The 19,627-nt window shown below is 41.9% G+C and overlaps 1 protein-coding gene across 2 annotated transcripts; it reads left to right on the top strand.

The window, feature by feature from the left end:
- Positions 1–1,208: 1,208 nt before the first annotated feature.
- Positions 1,209–11,050, top strand: LOC135520197 (nuclear receptor subfamily 1 group D member 2-like). Of its 2 annotated transcripts, XM_064945573.1 has the most exons (8): positions 1,209–1,658; positions 6,241–6,468; positions 6,699–6,787; positions 6,931–7,075; positions 7,259–7,983; positions 8,241–8,417; positions 8,707–8,908; positions 9,734–11,050. In XM_064945573.1, exons 1-8 carry the CDS (start codon positions 1,640–1,642, stop codon positions 9,928–9,930), a joined length of 1,782 nt encoding a protein of 593 aa, XP_064801645.1. In that variant the 5' UTR covers positions 1,209–1,639; the 3' UTR covers positions 9,931–11,050. The 2 variants fall into 2 exon arrangements, with proteins under 2 accessions (XP_064801645.1, XP_064801646.1); XM_064945574.1 differs by lacking the exons at positions 1,209–1,658; positions 6,241–6,468 and adding an exon at positions 6,479–6,578.
- Positions 11,051–19,627: the final 8,577 nt, after the last annotated feature.

Here is a 19,627-nt window from a genome sequence, read left to right as displayed (position 1 = left end):
TAACCGGTATGGCAATATCTCTTGGTTTTGTATTTATTATTTTTGTTGAAAATGATGTAAGCATTTTAGAAGCGCACTCTGTTGGACAATGTTTTAGATGCTCGGTTGAACAATGATTTTAAGCTGCATGAATATACATAAAAATAATACTTTTACCAAAATATTTACCACTTATGCAGGTCATTCCAATAATAACAACAAATATCTATTTCCATCTCACATGGACCCTAGACAGTCATTTATAGTCCAAGTACACTCACTCGTCAGTAGTATTAGATCTGGCATTTGATGTTGACAGACTTTTACCTGCACTGTGTGACTTTACTAGAGCAGTAGGTACATGATAGGAATGATACAGGCTTTTGAATGTTGATGACATCAGTGCTCAAATTTGTATACACAGATTGTGTAACTTTCCAGTAGGGACACAAAGCTTTCTAGCATATTCTTTATTATTGACATTAATAATAGAACTCCAATGTACCATTAGGAGTTTGTAGTTTTTGAGTTCTATTTCTGAACTATACATATGTTGCATTCCTTCTGTACCATCTCGATGTTATCCAATGGAGGATGGATAATCACAATGTGCTGCCTATGGATTCACGTTACGTGAGGCAGTCAACGTGAGAGCAGTCCAGAGATTGGCTTGGAGCAGTCCCGATTATGTTTATCATTGTGTTAAAGGTCCAATGCAGCCATTATCTCTATCAAATCATTTCTTGGTAACAATTAAGTATCTTAGTGTGATTGTTTTTCCATTTTAATGGAAAAAAACAACAATTAACTTCTCAGAAAATAGCAATTTCTCAAGCAGTAATTTTGCTAGGACTGTTTGGGAGTGGTCTGAGTGGGGAGATGAAAACTAGTTATTGGCAAAGCGGTTTGGAACTCTTATTTGTATATTAACTAATTTGCCGCCTGGTGTTGTCACCAGGCAGGCCAAAACTCCATCCCACCAAAACAGACTGAAATGTCAGGTGGTCTTTTCAAACAGCTCTTACACTAAAGGGCATTATCATTTTCATAGTATTATTCCAAGCTCATAGTGTGGATATATAGTGTTTGTGTGTATAACACAGGGAATTCACGTTTTTGTGTGCTCTGAGCCTTTAACTCTGCCTCTGGTCTGTAAAAGTGTGTCACTGGGTTAAAGTGACTCAAGCGCCCAGGCAAGTGGGAGTGGCTGACAACTGGGTCACATGGTTAACGCACTATTTAGAACATTGAGTACAGAAGAGTCGTTCGACAAGGGAGTTCGTCCAGCGTTTTTCATCTTGTTACATATCTTTAAATGTACAAAAACTATTCAGGTTGTATTAGATGCCGCATAAAAGTATCGGGAATTTTGACTGAAAGAAGACCGGAACTTGTTTTGTTCAGGATACTGACATGAGAGTGCAGATAATTATATTCATGCTACCAATATTTACTACAGAAATGTAGTTGAGACTGAAATAAGATAGTGTTGAGCTTTAGATGATCGACGCTTTTAATTTGAGTTTGTTACAGTGTCACTACTGTGCTACTAAGGACAATAGAACTTTAAGAATTGCAAAGTCAAACTGGCGAGTTATTGACATTTCGTCAGCGTAGGTTGCTTTCTCCAAATATTCACGGAATCGAGGCGCCTGCAGACATGGGATCAATCAAGACTGGTAAGACCGGCTTTATTATCCGTGCTATTACAATGTTACATGTAATTGAAAGTGTCCACCTCTCGCTACATTGATCAGTTATTTGTTTGCAAATGTGTTACTTTGTTACACATATAGTGTTACTGTTGCTGTCTAGAATCAATGTGTCGTGCTAAGAATCTGTTCTAGAAAAAAGCTTGTGCAATCTGATTTATCTGTCCACATTTTATTTAGTTGTGTACTTTTTATACGTTATATGTGGACTACAATTAGAAACCTTCTAATGGATTATTTAGCTTTTGTGGTCTGCTTATTGTCAAGCCATGTATATGGGTTAGGAATGCCACTGTGCTACGTTTTTTTTTGTTTTGACACTACAATGTTCTACTTTGCTTCACCTCACATGGACCAAGCTGCCGAGCCATGTGCCGATGCTTCTCGACTCTCACTGCTCATTGGTCGAGAAAAGGCTGTGACGCAAATCAGTGCATAAATCTGCACTGAGTCCAAACTCGCAGGCGGCATGCAGGTCCACGTGAGCCTGAAGGAGGCTGTTTTGATGACCTAGATTTAATCTCTTAGACATGACAGCTCCACGCGTGGGTGGGTTTCGGAAGAGAATAGTCGTAGCTGGTTAGGTAATCATGGCCAGGTCTTCGAGACCATTAACTACATTTAGGGCTACATAGTATAGTATAATATATATGTTGATTTTGTGACAGTACACCAAGCAACATGTGCATTATTTTCCTAGTTTGTCTTATTAAAATAAATGCTTAAATATGGGCTAAATGTCTACATTCTTATGTAATAATGTTATTTAACACCAATGACTACAAGAATAACTTTGATTTTGCCAGAAACTAAAATGCAATATATTTTTTTGTGCCCTGTCAAGCAAAAGAGCAGTAACTGCTCATAAATGGAAACTTAGACAAATGACTTCAGTGTTTTTTATTTGTGGAGCCAAATGAATTGTAGTCAGATCATTGGAGATGTTAACTGTTGTCTTTTTTCCCCAGTTTATTTTGTATTCATATTGACCCTGACCTCCGGCATTATCTGGCAGTTACCGCCTTCTGGCTTAGTACACCCACTGGAATGACAATTGTGTTTTTTACAATGCAAACTTGTGTTCATACATGTATTTGTATGTGGTTGTCAGTGTCATATGGTTTGATACTTGTTTCAACAATCAACAATAAATTGGTAAACCATAGTAACTACAGCCCAAAGCTTAGTGATTCAAGGTTAAAAAAATAAAACAATTAAAGCAGTAACTGAGGTGAGCGATTGCATTTACTGCTTTTTTCTTTGGTTTCACTAATTTTTACTAGCCACTGCAAACATGACATCCCATGACATCCCATCCCATGAGATCCCAAGTGCATACAAATGTTTACAGAAACGCATTCGTTTTCACATTACACTGTAGTGTCATGTTTTGATGGTACAGCATTAACCCTCTATGGCATGGTGTTGCCCTAAGGCAACAAACTACTTTTTGGGCCTCACACCACCCCTTGAATTTTTTTTGATAAAGCAAATATTTATAATATCACCTGACATGTCTGTGTCCAATGAAATGAGGGACTAAAGTGAGTGTGGCCTTTTGTCTGGGGGTGGAGCAGTCTTTTCAGGAAGCAAAGCCACATGGGACACAGTGCCACCAATTGGTAAGATAAAGTCACTTTTTAACATGTTTAAATTGAAATAACTTTATATAAAAAAAATATGTGCATTAGTATATAAGGAAGTATGTTTGATTGTTTAAATACTTATTTTGTTTTTATTTATATACTAAAACAGTTTTTTTTTTTTTGCCTCAGGGCAACGTTTTGCAGTTAGACCACCTTTGTTCAGGCAATAACATGCTAAAGTGTGGAGATGTGCTCAGATGCATAATTATGACCATAGTCAATGTTTTTACTTTACTATCTACTGATATCTCCAGGAAATGGACACAACAACATTTTATGGGTGAAGGAACATCATCGAGAAGTTAGTCATTCCCTCTGACAGTGAGGACAGTGAGCTTGAGAGTCAGGAAGAGTGGATCCCCGAGACAGTTAAGAGGTCAGGGATCAGTTAGGGGTCAGTCAGCAAAGGAATGTGTGTGTGTTTGCATGCGTGTCAGTGGATGAAGAAGGGTATATGACACATTCAAATGTGTGCTTCCTGTTTTCTTTTTTAAAGGAGAATGCCTGTCTGTTGACAATGAGACTGAGTCTGGGGATGAAGACGTAGCAGAGGTTGATGTTCCACACCTACCCCGGTGGAGAACACCCCACAATGCATACTTCAATGCTTACCCAGAATGGCAGGGCCTGCTTTCAAGATCTGATGATATCATGTCCCCCCTCCAGTACTTCATGCAGGTTTTCTCTGAAGACATTCTGGAAGTTATTGTAGGGCAGTCAAATGTATATGCGGTACAATGTAACGCAAACAAGCCCCTTAACCTCACAACAAAAGAATTGGAGCACTTCCTGGGTATTATGGTGTACATGTCGTTGTTTGGTTTACCAGGCACACGCATGTTTTGGAACATAGCCTGCCGAGTGTCCCAAGTAGCTGACACCATGATACTGAATAGATGGGAGGCCATCAAAAAATCCCTGAGGTTGACAGGTGGGATCTCAAGCGAAAGATGATCACCAAAGTCCCCTGAATATGGGTGGGGTGGGATGGATCTGCTTGACTCACTGATTGCACTGTACCGGAACACAATCAGATCAAGGAGGTGGTACCACAGGCTGGTGTTGCACTCCCTGGATATGATCATCGTGACCACCTGGCTGCTCTACTGAAGAGATTGTAAGGACACTGGCATGAGAAAGAAGGAACAAATGAAGCTGTATACCTTCAAGTTATACATCGCTGAAGGCCTATGCAAAAGTGGAAATGGTCTGGAGCGCAAGAAAGGTTGTCCCAGTTCCACAATTGCTGGTGAGTATGAGGAGAAGAGGAGGAAAGGGCCCTCTGCTCCAATTCCAGTCCCTGATGTGCACCTGGATGCCACGGCCCACTAGATGATAATGGCTGAAAAGAAGGGGAGACGCAAGGTCCATCAAAATCCAAGTGCCAGAATTGTGATGTCCACCTCTGTTTCACATCCACCAGCAACTGCTTCCTGAGGTTCCACACAGAATTGGAAATCAGAGTGTGCTTTGTCCAAAAGAGAAACATTGATTCAAACATTAACCCACACAAACACACATTCAGAAACACTCAAACACACACACACTCGCACATATAGGCTATACCCTCCAAACACATACACCACACACACACACAGTCATTTGGATATTGGTTTATATGTTTATATGAAATGTGAGAAACATTTATACATGAGGTGTTAGTTGTAGTTTGTTTATTTGATTCTTGATGTTTTGACTTTAAAGCTTCTAATTGTGATTGGTTGGAACTATTTGTGGTTGATGTTACAATTCATATATTGCTTCTTTTCCTTATTCCGCTTATCATATGTATTATAGAAAACTAGACACATTTTATGACGGATATATTATTAATAGGGACCCCCAAACTCCCAAAGAAATTGGGTGAAATATCTTTTCCACAAAATAATTAAGGGTTAAGCCATTTAGGTCAAATGGAAGATATTTACGATTTTGATTAGGTTTCTGTGTGTCATGTAACACACTTTGTCACCCTGTGCCCAAACGTATTTAAATAAAGTATTTTTGTGATTATTTGTGTTTTTTGTTTTAAAAAAAACTTCAATAATGGTGACATGCATGACCTTGGCTGGGACTGCAGGCTTTGCTGTACTATTTAGGATAAACACCCATAGAGCCAGCTTGTTATGTAACAGTGGTGTTATTGTATCGCCAGGCATGAGGTAGTAAAAACAGGTCAAGCCTCCCGGGTGGCGCAGTGGTTAAGGGCGCTGTGCCACCAGAGACTCGGGAGGTCCGTGGGGCGACACACAATTGGCCTAGCGTTGTCCAGGTTAGGGAGGGTTTGGGCGGTAGGGATATCCTTGTCTCATCGCGCACCAGCGACTCCTGTGGCGGGCCTGGGAGCAGTGCGCGCTGACCAAGGTTGCCAGGTGCACGGTGTTTCCTCTGACACATTGGTGCGTCTGGCTTCTGGGTTGGATGCGCGCTGTGTTAAGAAGCGGCTTGGTTGGGTTGTGTATCGGAGGACGCATGACTTTCAAACTTCGTCTCTCCCGAGCCCGTACGGGAATTGTAGCGATGAGACAAGATAGTAGCTACTAAACATTTGGATACCATGAAATTGAGGAGAAAAAGGGGTAAAAAAAATCAATAAAACACACAAAAAAAACAGGTCAATATAGAGCACGACAACAGTCCTGCTCTATATTGGGAGTGGCAAAGGTAATCAGGCAGATGTTTTATGGTTTATATATGGTTTATTATTTACCTTTTGAAATAGTTGGTCGATTTCCATCACTATTATAACCTTACTCTGACATACAATGGGGTAAAAACTTAGAATAATAATTTGTGTCTCTCTTAGTTACAAAATATTTCGACTTCAATATTATGTTTTTGATATGACATATATGATTTATATTCCAATAACCTTTTGTGTTTTTTTTTCCTTCTCCCCTCAGGTGGTGTAATAACTTACATCTCTTCTGGCTCCGCCTCCAGCCCGGAGTCCTGTTTGAGTGACAGCTGCAGCAGCAGCTACCTGTGCTCCTCTCCGCCTCATCCCTCACTGCCAAGCCGGGCAGTAGGAATCATGGTGGACATCGCCCGCACTACAACAGCCAAGCACCCACATAGCCACGGCACAGAGAAGACTGGGCGATCTACCTCCGCAAAGAGCAGCATCACCAGTGAGTGTATTTCAGTCCTGGAAATACATTCAGTATGGCAAAGGATACTAGATATGTTCAGAATGGCAAAGGATAGGAAATGCATTGTATGAGTTGCCACACTAATCCAGGTAATAGGTGCATTTCGTATTCTCAAGTCTACATGAGTCATTATCATGTACAGGTGGACCAGTACATTTGTTAGAGAGGTGTGAATTAGTAGTAACATTGCTGTGCGCTTCTCCTTACAGAGATCAACGGCATGGTGTTGTTGTGTAAGGTGTGCGGCGACGTGGCCTCAGGGTTCCACTATGGCGTCCACGCCTGCGAGGGCTGTAAGGTAAGACGCGTCCTGACTGCTTCTCATGGAATGCCACACGGCCAGTGCAAGGTCTCATTCATGTTATTCAATAGCTCTGTGTCATTTGCGCTTTAACTTGGTAATAACCGCGCACAAACAATGTTCTCTGTGATTGTTCTCAGGGTTTCTTCAGGAGGAGCATCCAGCATAGCATCCGGTATAAGAAGTGCCTGAAGATGGAGAACTGCACCGTCATAAGGATCAACAGGAACCGCTGTCAGCAGTGCCGCCTCAAGAAGTGTCTGGCTGTGGGCATGTCTAGAGACTGTGAGTCTCCACTCTTAAATGTATACGTAAATAATAACTGAATTTTTCCCAAAAGGAAATACAATGGTTAATGGTGTGAGGGGTTTCCTTTTACAAGTTTGATGGATCGACTGACTGTAGGGATATTTCAGCCCTTATTAGTGATTTATGTACTAATGTGTGTTATTTGATTTCCTTCTCCAGCTGTTAGGTTTGGCCGCATCCCAAAGAGAGAGAAGCAGCGCATGCTGCTGGAGATGCAGAACGCCATGAACAACATGATGATGAACAACAACAGCCAGCTCCGCAGTATGCTCCACGGCACCCAGAGTCCACCCTGCCCCGTGGAAGGGCTCCCCAATGACGGCAGCTCCTCTTCCTCTGCCTCTTCTTCCTCATCTATCTCGTCTTCATCAGGCTCCAACCCTTCCTCACCCCGTTCCGTTCAAGACTCCCTGGAGACCAGCTCTAGCTCCGCCTCTTTCTGTTCGTCAGATAGCGGTGACGACGAGGTTCCTCCTTCCAGGGTGTGTCACCAGGGCACATTCACGTACCGCCGTGAGCAGCAACAGTCCATCAAAGAGGAAGCGGAGGAGTCACCTTCGCAGGTCGCCTGGGAAACTGTAAAAGACAGGAGAGACAGCCGCATGGAGGATCTGCAGGAGAGCTGGAACCGCTGCAACGACGATGCCAGGGGTTACCAGCCGAGTTGCAACAGTCATCAACAATTCACCAACGTTCCCTACCGGGAAGAGAGAGTTGTTTACCAACAGCAGCCTGCGCAGCTAAATGGCGCCCCCAGTGGTGGCATGTCAGAAGACTCCTGCAGCCTCCATCACAGGAGCAACAACACAATGCACAGCGTACAGACTGTCTCCAATGGTTACAGTGGACCATCATACAGCCTACAGGACCACAAGACAAACTTGGTGTGTGTCCTTTTATCATTTAATTAGCCTTCATTGAAACATTGAGGAGATTGAAGGTCTCTTTACAAAATGTTACAGTAGAAATGCATTGTATACTGCACACCTGAAATTACCCCATAACCATGCCTAAAGCACACATGGAAAAGACCTAAAAAGGCCTATCCTCTAAATCCCCCCATTTAGTTTCTTCTGCGTTATTGCTCCTGTGTCCTGCTTTCCACAACTGAGGGCCCTGTTCTCGACTCTTGTCACCCCAGGTCATTCCTAGTCTCTATGTGGACCCCAGCCAGCGCAGCCAGGAGATCTGGGAGGAGTTCTCCCTGAGTTTCATCCCGGCCGTGCGCGAGGTTGTGGGGTTTGCCAAGAGGATCCCGGGCTTCCGAGACCTCCCCGAGTACGACCAAGTCAGCCTGCTCAAAAACGGAACGTTTGAGGTAAGAATCCCTGGACTCTCTGACACCAAAAATAGATCTTTCCCAACTCTGGCTGTCGTGTTCCAACTGAACATTGCACTCTTCTTAACTCTGAGTGTTGAATTGGCTAAATACATTACAGTCTGTAGATATGTTATGGTAGAGTATCAGTGTATTTTAACTATTTGAACTCTCTCTAACCGAGTTAGGTGGGCATTATCACTGTTAAATTCTGCCAGTATGTTGCCTAGTGCTAGTCACCATAAACCCCCGTTCCAACACACCCTCTCTCCCACCTCTCTCTCTCCAGGTGCTTATGGTGCGCTTTGCTTCATTGTTCGATGTGTCCGAGCGCACCGTGACCTTCTTGACGGGGAAGTGTTACAGCTTGGAGCTGCTGCGGGCCGGGGAGCTGCTCACCTCCATGTGTGACTTCAGCGAGAAGCTGGCCGCTCTGCAGCTGGACAAGGATGAGATGAGCCTCTTCATTGCCGTCGTCCTCGTTTCCGCCGGTAAATAACACTGTCCCTGTAAACAGTGTCCTTGTAAAACACAGTGTCCCGGGTAAACAGTGTCCCGGGTAAACACTGTCCCTGTAAACAGTGTCCTTGTAAAACACAGTGTCCCTGTAAACAGTGTCCTTGTAAAACACAGTGTCCCTGTAAACAGTGTCCTTGTGAAACACAGTATCCCTGTAAAAGGTGTCCTTGTAAACAGTGTCTGTGTAAAACACAGTGTCCGTGTAAAACACAGTGTCCTTGTAAACAGTGTCCTTGTAAACAGTGTCTTTGTAAAACACAGTGTCCCTGTAAACAGTGTCCTTGTAAACAGTGTCCCTGTAAAACACAGTGTCTTTGTAAACAGTGTCCTTATAAAACACACTGTAATTGTAAACACACTGTCCTCATATCACTGTACTCTGTACTCTGGCTGTACTCTGGCAGTACTCTGGTTGGCTGGCTGTCCTCTGGTTAGCTGGCTGGCTGTTCTCTGGCTGACTGGTTGGCTGGCTGTCTGTCCTCTGGTTAGCTGGCTGGCTGTCCTCTGGCTGACTGGTTGTCTGGCTGTCCTCTAACTGGTTGTCTGGCTGTCCTCTAACTGGTTGGCTGGCTGTCCTCCGGCTGGCTGGCTGGCTGGCTGACTGACTGTATTATTTACCTGTTTAAAATGACACCCTATTCCCTATATAGTGCACTACTTTGGTCAAAAGTGCCATTTAAAACGCAGTCCTGTACATACCATTCAGCCACTGGTGATAACACAAAATACTTATGTGTACGATGAAACCGAAAGCCTTGTTTGATACAGACTGTTCTTATGCTCTGTTCTGTGATCAGATCGTTCGGGGATCCAGGACTTGAAGTCAGTGGAGGCGCTGCAGGACACGCTGATCCGAGCGCTGCAGAGTCTGATCATGAAGAACCACGCCAACGAGACTACCACCTTCACCAAGCTGCTGCTGAAGCTGCCCGAGCTGCGCTCCCTCAACAACATACACTCTGAAGAACTGCTGGCCTTCAAAGTGCACTTGTAATGGGACACTCACAATAGGGCTCATCTGACTCCTTATACCCTCCTTCCACACTTTGAAACCAGGACTGGCCTCGTCTGCCACTCCTATACCAGAACCTAGGGGAGAACTAGGGACCTACCGTTTGCTGTCAACCAACTCAGTGTATTTCTCCAGAATGTATTGAGAAGTTCTTCTTTTGAACTATGTTGATAGGGACAAAGGTCAAAGAAGAGAAGATACTGTACTCCAGTCATAGGAAAAGGATAGGGGACTAAGCTATAGCTGTGTGTGTGTGAGGGGCTTGTGGTTTTACCAAGTTAGAGGCACCTTTCTACTTTGAAAGAAAACGATGAAGAAATGCTCTACCGTCTTTCTGAAATGATGAAGTGCAGAACTACTTGGTTTGTTTGTTAAATCCATTTAATTCCAAAGTGTATTGCTCACGAGCAGTGTGAATGTGATGATTATGCTACCTATTAGATGTTTCATTCGAAGCGCAATATCAAATGGTCACTGTTTTCGACCCGATATGTTTGATAAAAGCCCTCAAGACTCAATGTAAACATCTATCTATCAAAAAGAATGCTTGATGAATCTGATGATTGCCACAATTGCACGGCTATCCTTAAGTGAACAACTTGACATTTTGCTCCCAACCCTCCGAGGAAGGAGTCATTTATTTATTTTTGAATTGTTCAACTGTATTGTTTACTGTCCTTTATGTAGGGTATTTCATTTGTCTGAATATTTCATTTTTGCATGTCTTTGTTAGCTGCTACTTCCACACCTCCTTCTGGGGAGTTGTTGATAGTACACTTTTTCAGCAACACAACTTTGCACATTGTGTTGTGGACTGTCAACCTCCAAAATCACACATGTCAGCACAGACCCACATCATGTGTGCATGATGTGAACACGATGACACTGAAGTGTTCCTTATAACTGATTCCCCACCTTCCTCACAGTGAGGAGTTACTGGGTGGTTTTGACTTTGCCTCCTGGCATTTCAGCACAGCACTGACTTTAAAACTGATATTGTTTCCCATCTATTGTTTTTGTTGTTGTTGATCAGTCTGTATTTGTCTCCATATACTATCATATAAATATATATAAATAGTATAAATAAATACAAGTGAAGTTATTTACGGTGTTGAGTTTTTTGTGTGCAATGTGTTTGAACTGGTTTGGTGATCTAAGATGAGCATCTATGAGGGGTAAAGCATTAAGAACTGTAGGTATGTGGTTAGTTACGTTGTGATATCATTTGTAGGGGGTACTGTTATTGTATAGTGATTTTCCATATTACAAATCAGGTTCAATTTATTGGCCTAAAGCACAGGTGTCAAACTCATTTCAAGGAAAGCCGAGTGTCTGCGGGTTTTCGCTCCTTCCTTGTACTTAAAAAAAGTACCTTTATTTAATTAGGCAAGTCAGTTAAGAACAAATTCTTATTTACAATGACAGCCAAACCCAGATGACACTGGGTCAAATGTGCACCCAATCAATTGTGCTCCAAATTACAACCAGATGTGTTTCAGCCTGGATTCAAACCAGAGACTGTAGTGATGCCTCTTGCACTGAGATGCAGTGCCACTTGGGAGCCCTTGGTTGATGAATTAAGGTCACTAATTAGTAAGGAACTCCACACATCTGTTTGTCTAGGGCTTAATTGAAAGGAAAAACCAAAAACCTGCAGACACGAGGCCCTCCATAGAATGAGTTTTAACAACCCTCACTTAAAGTGACCACCCAACTCTGAAACCACAATGTGGACCTGGAATGCAGTGACTAGGTTCCTCCATAAGGGCTCGCTGTCCACATTTTTATATCGTACCACTATTTCCAGGTTGGAAAGTGATATCAATACAGTAGCATAGAAATGTACAAATGTTTATTTCAGAAGAATAATTTTGATATTTTCTTTGTAGTACAAAGTACAATGTCCAAAAACAACAGCAGAGGAACTGCCCAGAGACTGACAGTGGTTAGAGCAACTAGTAACTGAAAGGTTGCAAGATTGAATCTCCGAGCTGACAAGGTAAAAATCTCTCATTCTGCCCCTGAACAAGGCAGTTAACCCAATGTTCCTAGGCCGTCATTGAAAAGAAGAATTTGTTCTTAACTGACTTGCCTACTTAAATAAAGGTAAAATAAAAATCCCACCAGCCAGTGTAACGGATGCTGCGTGAGTGTAAGGTAAGTACAAAGTACACTCAATTCAACAAAATTCTGACTCATGAATAAGTTATAGCTTGTATTTGAATGGATGTAAGACTGCATTAAAATGCCCTGAAGAAGCAATAATGAGCATCAATTAGTTTTAAATATTGAATATTTGTATAGTTACATGGACAGTGATAGTTAGAATGTATTAGTGAGACAGGAAGGGCTGAGATGGGATTCATACACACGTCGCCAGGGGTATGTGGTCTAGGGGGCCAGACACTGGCACAATGAGCATCAATTCTGTCCTTGAATAACACATTTCATTTCAGCGTGCTCAGATAATTGTTTTACACATAGTATTATCAGGGATTGTGCCCTCCCCACACACACACACCGTCATTCAGGCTGTCATTGTAAGTATGAATGTGTACTTAATTGACCCGCCTAATAAAATAAAGATTAAACAAACACTTGTCTGATCAAACAAAAGGCAAATGCTGAGGGACGCCATATAATTTTGAGTGTAAAAGTTTGAGTGTGAAGGTCTACCAAATTCTAGACCACTATTGGTTGACTTTTGTTTTTCATTTGTTTGGTGTTCTGAATAGTTGACCAGCACCAGCTAGGTAGATCATGGACATACAGGCTTTCCTAGAGTTTCCCCTCACCACTGTTGAATTAAATGGATGCTTAAATCTAAATCTAAAAAAAATACTAGCATTAGCATTATTGGGCTTAAACAATGTATGTTACAACCTCAAAGTGTCTGGAAACATTGTAGTTGTATGGTCAAGTGCCCCAAAGAAAGACAAAGCTACATACAATTAGCCTAGAAAAGAGCAGCCCGTCTGGCCCTTAAATGTACACGGAGGGATAAATAACAGTAACATGCATGTCAGTCTCTCCTGTCTCAAAGTAGAGGAGAGATTGACTGCATCACTACTTGTCTTTGTGAGAGGCATTGACATGTTGAAGGCACATGTTCAAACAGCTAACACACAGCTCAGACACCCATACATACCCCACAAGACATGCCACCAGGGGTCTCTTCACAGCCCCCCAAGTCCAGAATAGACTCTGGGAAACACACAGTACTACATAGTGCCGTGACTACATGGAACTCTCTTCCACATCAAGCAATTCAAGTGAGCAGTAAAAACAGATAAAACAACACCTCGCGGCACAACGCGGACTGTGAAGAGACACACTCTAACACACATTATTTTGTGGTATTATGGGTTTTATATTGTAAATGTATAATAATAGAGTAATAATGTCGGTATGATGTATTGTTTTATTTATGGCGGTTGTTGTGTTTTGTGTTTTGTTAGCTGTTTTGACCCTGTTGGGACCCCAGGAAGAGTAGCTGCTGCCTTGGCGGCATCTAATGGAGATCATACTAAGTACTAAATGAACAAAGTTCTTCATAGAACCTTTAAAAAAAGTTATACATAGCACAAATAAGGGATCTGCTACGGTTGCAAGTCAAATAACCCATATTTGGTACTATTTAGAATTCTAACTCTTCTAAGAACATTGCTAAGAACTCTTCGAAGAACTCTTTTCCATAATACACCCCACCCACCCATCCTCATTCCTCACCTCACCTGACCGGTACCCAAACCGAAAACAGATTTAATGCCTCGCTCAGTTAAGTATAGAGTCATGTCATTATCGAATGCTCTGCAACCAGAGGCTACCGCAAAAAGCAAAACATCTGATAAAAAAACTATTGTATGACAGAAGCTCTCCTCTTTTTAAAGATCTAATTGAATATGATTAAATATGTGTATATGAATAGTGTGTAATTAGTATTTTTGTTGTGTCTTGGTGTCTTAAAAAAGGTTATATCTTATGCTGTTCTTGTCTATAACAGTTCTGTACTTTTTAATGTATTTGTAAGTTTTATGTGGACCCCAGGAAATGTAGCTACTGCATGTCCGAATAACTAAACTAAACCACGTCCCCAGGCTAATTTCTAGAGCTGGCTGGTGGACAGGACTACCCCTGACCTGATGTGACCTGCAATAACCCCACCTCACCTTCTACACACTAAAAACAAATGGTTCTATAATGTGCCTAAGAAGAGTTCTTTGGCTTGTAACCACAGCGGAACACTTTTTGGTTCTATATGGATTTTTTTAAAGGTTTTATAAAGTACCATGCTCATCAGATCCTCAATGGAACCTGTATGGTGCTATAAAGAACCCTTTCCTATGGTTCTATAAAAAAAACATAAAAAAGGTTTTATATAGCACCAAAAAAGGGTTCCGCTATGGTTCTAACCCATTTTGGGGCTATATAGAACCCTTCTTTTATGGTTATTTATATAACCTTTTTGGAGAATGGTTCTTTATAGAACCCATCTCAAATTCAAAGGTTCTTTGTAGAACCATTTAGGGTTTTTTATTCTAGTTTAATAGTCATATTATATTGTAAAAATTCTGTAGGTTTTAATATTGTGTTAATTAACAAGCTGAACCAGGTGTGCTAGCTCTGGAAAGGCTGCGGGTCCCTGAGGAGAGAATTGAGAACTACTGGCTTAGTCAATCGTTCTCAATTGACACAAAGCCATACGTGAGGACACACAGGACACCGTCACTGGACATAGCCATAAATAACACGTACTAGCATAAAACAACAGATTGGATCAACTGGAATGACGCTCACTCACGATTGCACAAAAAGAGCTGTGAACAAACCACGCCCCAAAATATTTGAATGAGACGCTTCAACATTTTAATTATCACTAAAAGAGGAAATAACCCTTTTCTGAGAAGCAAATAACCATTGAAGTGCTCAAAGGGTTATTTGAGTCAGTATGGTTCCACACAGAACCATCAACTGTTCCCAAAAAACCCTTGAAGAACCCTAATTTATTGCTACACAGGAGGTTGGTTGCACCTTAATTGGGGAGGACGGGCTCAAAGAAACGGCTGGAATGGAATTTATGGAATGGTATCAACTCATCAAACAAATGGTTTCCATGTGTTTGATACCATTCCATTCACTCCATTCCAGTCATTGTAATGAGCTGTCCTCCCTCCTGTGGTTTGCAGCTTTTCTACAGGAAAACATACATCACAAACAAGTTCTCCCACTTCAGGATTCATCGCGGCGCATGCCTTCCCTATGACTATTACTATGTGAACTTGCCCATGAGCTGGGCCTAAGCACAGAGCTACTGCAGAGAGAAGTATATTGACCTGGCCACCATAGTCAACATGGAGGATATGTCTCCACTGAATAACATTACGGCTGATTATACTGACTTGGCCTGGATAGGACTGTGTGATAACATTACCAACTGGACATGGCCATTGGCTAATAGCACTGATGAGAAAGATACAGGGTTTCTAAACGGGTGGACCGGTCAACCGAATAATAAGCATAGCGATCAGCACTGTGTAACGACAGAGAGGAAAATGGGGATAGTAGAGACTGGAATGATGTGCCCTGTAGTGATCTAAAATCCTTTGTCTGCTATGATGGTCAGAGCCATACACATACGGTTCCGTCAAATCAACAGCAACTGTGGAATGGTTTCCACTATGGAAATAATACATTGTATTGGGACTTGACGGGATTGTGGTTGGGATTGAATGTCCTAGTGTGTCATTTAAGTTATTTCATTTTATTGTTCATTTTACAGTAAGAGTATAATGTTTATCTCATTGTATGCATAAAACAAGCAAAATGTGTGCGGAGGTTTGGTAACAAAATCGAAATATTAAATTGATGTGCGCAGTGGTTTCTCAGTGTAATCTGCAAATTGTTTTTAACTTGTGTTCTGTTGCATTTAATCATTTGTTTATGTAATTATGTAGTTTGTACAGCTGCTTTGAAGATACTCAGTATTTTGAGTTATTTTTATATATATATTTTTTAATGTTTTTGGTTCATTACAATGTTGGACAATGATAATACAATTTAGCCATTTTCAATGAAACAATTGTGCCAGACACACTTTGTAAACATCTTTAGAATACTCTGCTCTGTGTCACATGACCCATGCTGTAATCCATGCAACTCATCTATGTACTGGTGTAGGATCTTCATTTGATCACTCTTTTTCTTGGGCTTCATGATTTACATAAATTCACTGAAAACCTGCACTACCACACGGTTATATTAACAGTATTGCACTTTTCAGGTAGCTAATAGCCGAACCACATCAACCAACATTATGGACTAAATGTTTAAATCCTGTTGCTGCAGGATTGTTTTGCTGTGGCAATACTGGTCAAATTTAGATCCTACATCTGAATGAATTTTACTGTGTCTTTTACAAATATGGGACAAGTGCAGATGAATGTCCTCTTCCAGTCTTAATTCCATATAGATTAGGGTTATGGTCCCAAAACAGAGACAGTGTGGATGTCCTCAATCCCCATTGGCCACATATGCCCCATTTTGAATAACCATGGCAACCATACATCAATCAAGAAGATGGGTTTCCTTTGTTCGCTTCTTAATAGGCCTGACACTATCCATTTAGAAAATCAAACACCCCTTTAAAAAGGGTTTGATTGAGCGTCGGCAGCATTAAAGCCACTTTGTCCCTCTCATCCTGTTTCTGCTTGTGTAACAGCCCGTATAAAAGATATATAACTCCAATAAATAACTCTTTAAAGATGTGATGAGCTGAGTGAGGGCTAACAACAGGCTGTAAACAGCTAAAAAGCAACGCTAATATTAAAGAAAATGTTGCCTTTACTCATAGTATCTCTTTTCCAATTCTTGCCTTTTTAAGGGTGGGGAGAAGAATGTCATTCCTTCCAGAACTAAACTATATGGATATTCCCCAGGGTTTGGAATGGGATGGGTGTAATGTAGTCTGATGTTGAACAGCAATAACATGCCAATATTTAGTCAATCATACTAAACTCAGCAACAACAAAAAAAATGTCCCCTTTTCAGGACACGATAATAAGATAATTCATAAAAATCCAAATAACTTTGCAGATCTTCATTGTAAAGGGTTTAAAAACAGTTTCCCATGCTTGTTCAATGAACCATAAACAATTAATGAACATGCACCTGTGGAACAGTCGTTAAGACACTAACAGCTTACAGATGGTAGGCAATTAAAGTCACAGTTATGAAATCTTCGGACACTAAAGAGGCCTTTCTACTGACTCTGAAAAACATTAAAAGAAAGATGTTCAGGGTCCCTTCTCATCTGCGTGAACGTGCCTTAGGCATGCTGCAAGGAGGCATGAGTAATGTAGATGTGGCCAGGGCAATAAATTGTAATGTCCGTACTGTGAGATGCCTAAGACAGCACTACAGGGAGACAGGATGGGCAGCTGATCGTCCTCGCAGTGGCAGACCACGTGTAACAGCACCTGCACAGGATCGGTACATCCGAACATCACACCTGCGGGACAGTTACAGGATGGCAACAACAACTGCCCGAGTTGCACCAGGAACACACAATCCCTCATCAGTGCTCAGACTGTCCTCAATAGGCTGAGAGAGGCTGGACTGAGGGCTTGTAGGCCTGTTGTAAGGCAGGTCCTCACCAGACATCACTGGCAACAACATCGCCTATGGGCACAAATCCACCATCGCTGGACCAGACAGGACAGTCAAAAAGTGCTCTTCACTGACAAGTCTCGGTTTTGTCTCACCAGAGGTGATGGTCGGATTCGCGTTTATCATCGAAGGAATGAGCGTTACATCGAGGCCTGTACTCTGGAGCGGGATACATTTGGAGGTGAAGGATCCGTCATGGTCTGGGGCGATGTGTCACAGCATCATCGGACTGAGCTTGTTGTCATTGCAGGCGATCTCAACGCTGTGCGTTACAGGGAAGACATCCTCCTCCCTCATGTGGTACCCTTCCTGCAGGCTCATCCTGACATGACCCTCCAGCATGACAATGCCACCAACCATACTTCTTGTTCTGTGTGTGATTTCCTGCAAGACAGCAATGTCAGTGTTCTGCCTTGGCCAGCGAAGAGCCCGAATCTCAATCCCATTGAGCACGTCTGGGACCTGTTGGATCGGAGGGTGAGGGCTAGGGCCATTCCCCCCAGAAATGTCCGGGAACTTGCCTTGGTGGAAGAGTGGTGTAACATCTCACAGCAAGAATTGGCAAATCTAATGCAGTCCATGAGGAGGAGATGCACTGCAGTACTTAATGCAGCTGGTGGCCACACCAGATACCGACTGTTACTTTTGATTTTGACCCCCCTTTTGTTCAGGGACACATTATTCCCATTTCTGTTAGTCACATGTCTGTGGAACTTGTTCAATTTATGTGTCAGTTGTTGAATCTTGTTATGTTCATACAAATATTTACACAAATTACGTTTGCTGAAAATAAACGCAGTTGACAGTGAGAGGACGTTTTTTTTTTTTTTTGCTGAGTTGAGTTCATTGATGATGTAGTTTAAGTGGCTAATTGGAACAGATGTATTGGATAATGTGGGAAGAGAAAGAGGACAGGCACAGTTCATATACAGGACCATATTTATTCACTAATAATAAATGATTAATCACAAATAAATTTACTGTGGTATCAATGTTTCACTGGAATCTGAGTAGCAATGGGGGAGGGTGCATTGTGACAATCTAACTATGGTCTTAAAGTTGGGAAAGCTGCTTCCCATATTAGCGCATCCTTATCTAATCAGTGCAGATTTGCTAGTAATCGGCACTACTGCACTCCTTTGAGATGAAATTTCACAGCTATTTCACATGCATGGGAAGAGAGTGCTTATCTTGGTAGAAAGGAATGCTTTTTTTACGCTCATCCATTGGTATCTAACATGCCACAGAAACATATGGCATTTTAATATATAAAGTGATGAATAGATGAACAGGCAGGCAGACTGAATGACCACCAGACCAACAGACAGACAGCAGGTCCTGTACCATGTCCGTGGTACGGTGGCGCTGAAACATTTTTACAGAGGAAGAGAGTGAACGGGGATGTATCATGGAAATGTACCCATGGAAAGCGAGGGAGTACAGACCAGCAGCATACCAGCCTGCATCCCACTGCTGGTCTCTGAAGCTAAGCAGGTTCGGTCCTGAGTCTGTCTCTGGATGAGAGACGCTGCTGGAAGTGGTGTTGGAGGTCCAGTAGGGGGGCCCTCTTACTTCTGGTCTAAGTAGATAATAAAAATTATAGATGTTTTCTGCCCTATAAAGCAAAAAGGCAGTAACTGCTCATTGCGCAGAACTGAGAAAAATGGCTTTTATTTACCTTGGTTAAACAGTAACTTTATGCAGTTACTGCTAACATGACCCCCCATTTTCTCCAAAACACAATACAATATAGGCAGGATACTTGTCCACATGATTAAGCATGAAGCAAATGTAGCAAAAACGGCATTAACTCATTTTTGACCAAATGAGCAGTTACTTGCTTTTTGATTGGTAGGGCAGTTTTATTGTCACATACAATGTCATAGATCGGTGAAGGGGACATTGCCCTGCATAGGGTGCCGTCTTTCAGATGTGACGTTAAAACGGGTGTCCTGACTCTCTGTTGTCACTATCGATCCCATGGCACTTATTGTAAGAATTGTGGTGTTAACCC

This window comes from Oncorhynchus masou, chromosome 29 (genome assembly GCF_036934945.1).
Source record: "Oncorhynchus masou masou isolate Uvic2021 chromosome 29, UVic_Omas_1.1, whole genome shotgun sequence".
Taxonomy (NCBI): domain Eukaryota; kingdom Metazoa; phylum Chordata; class Actinopteri; order Salmoniformes; family Salmonidae; genus Oncorhynchus; species Oncorhynchus masou.
This window is presented reverse-complemented; position numbering and strand designations above follow the sequence as displayed.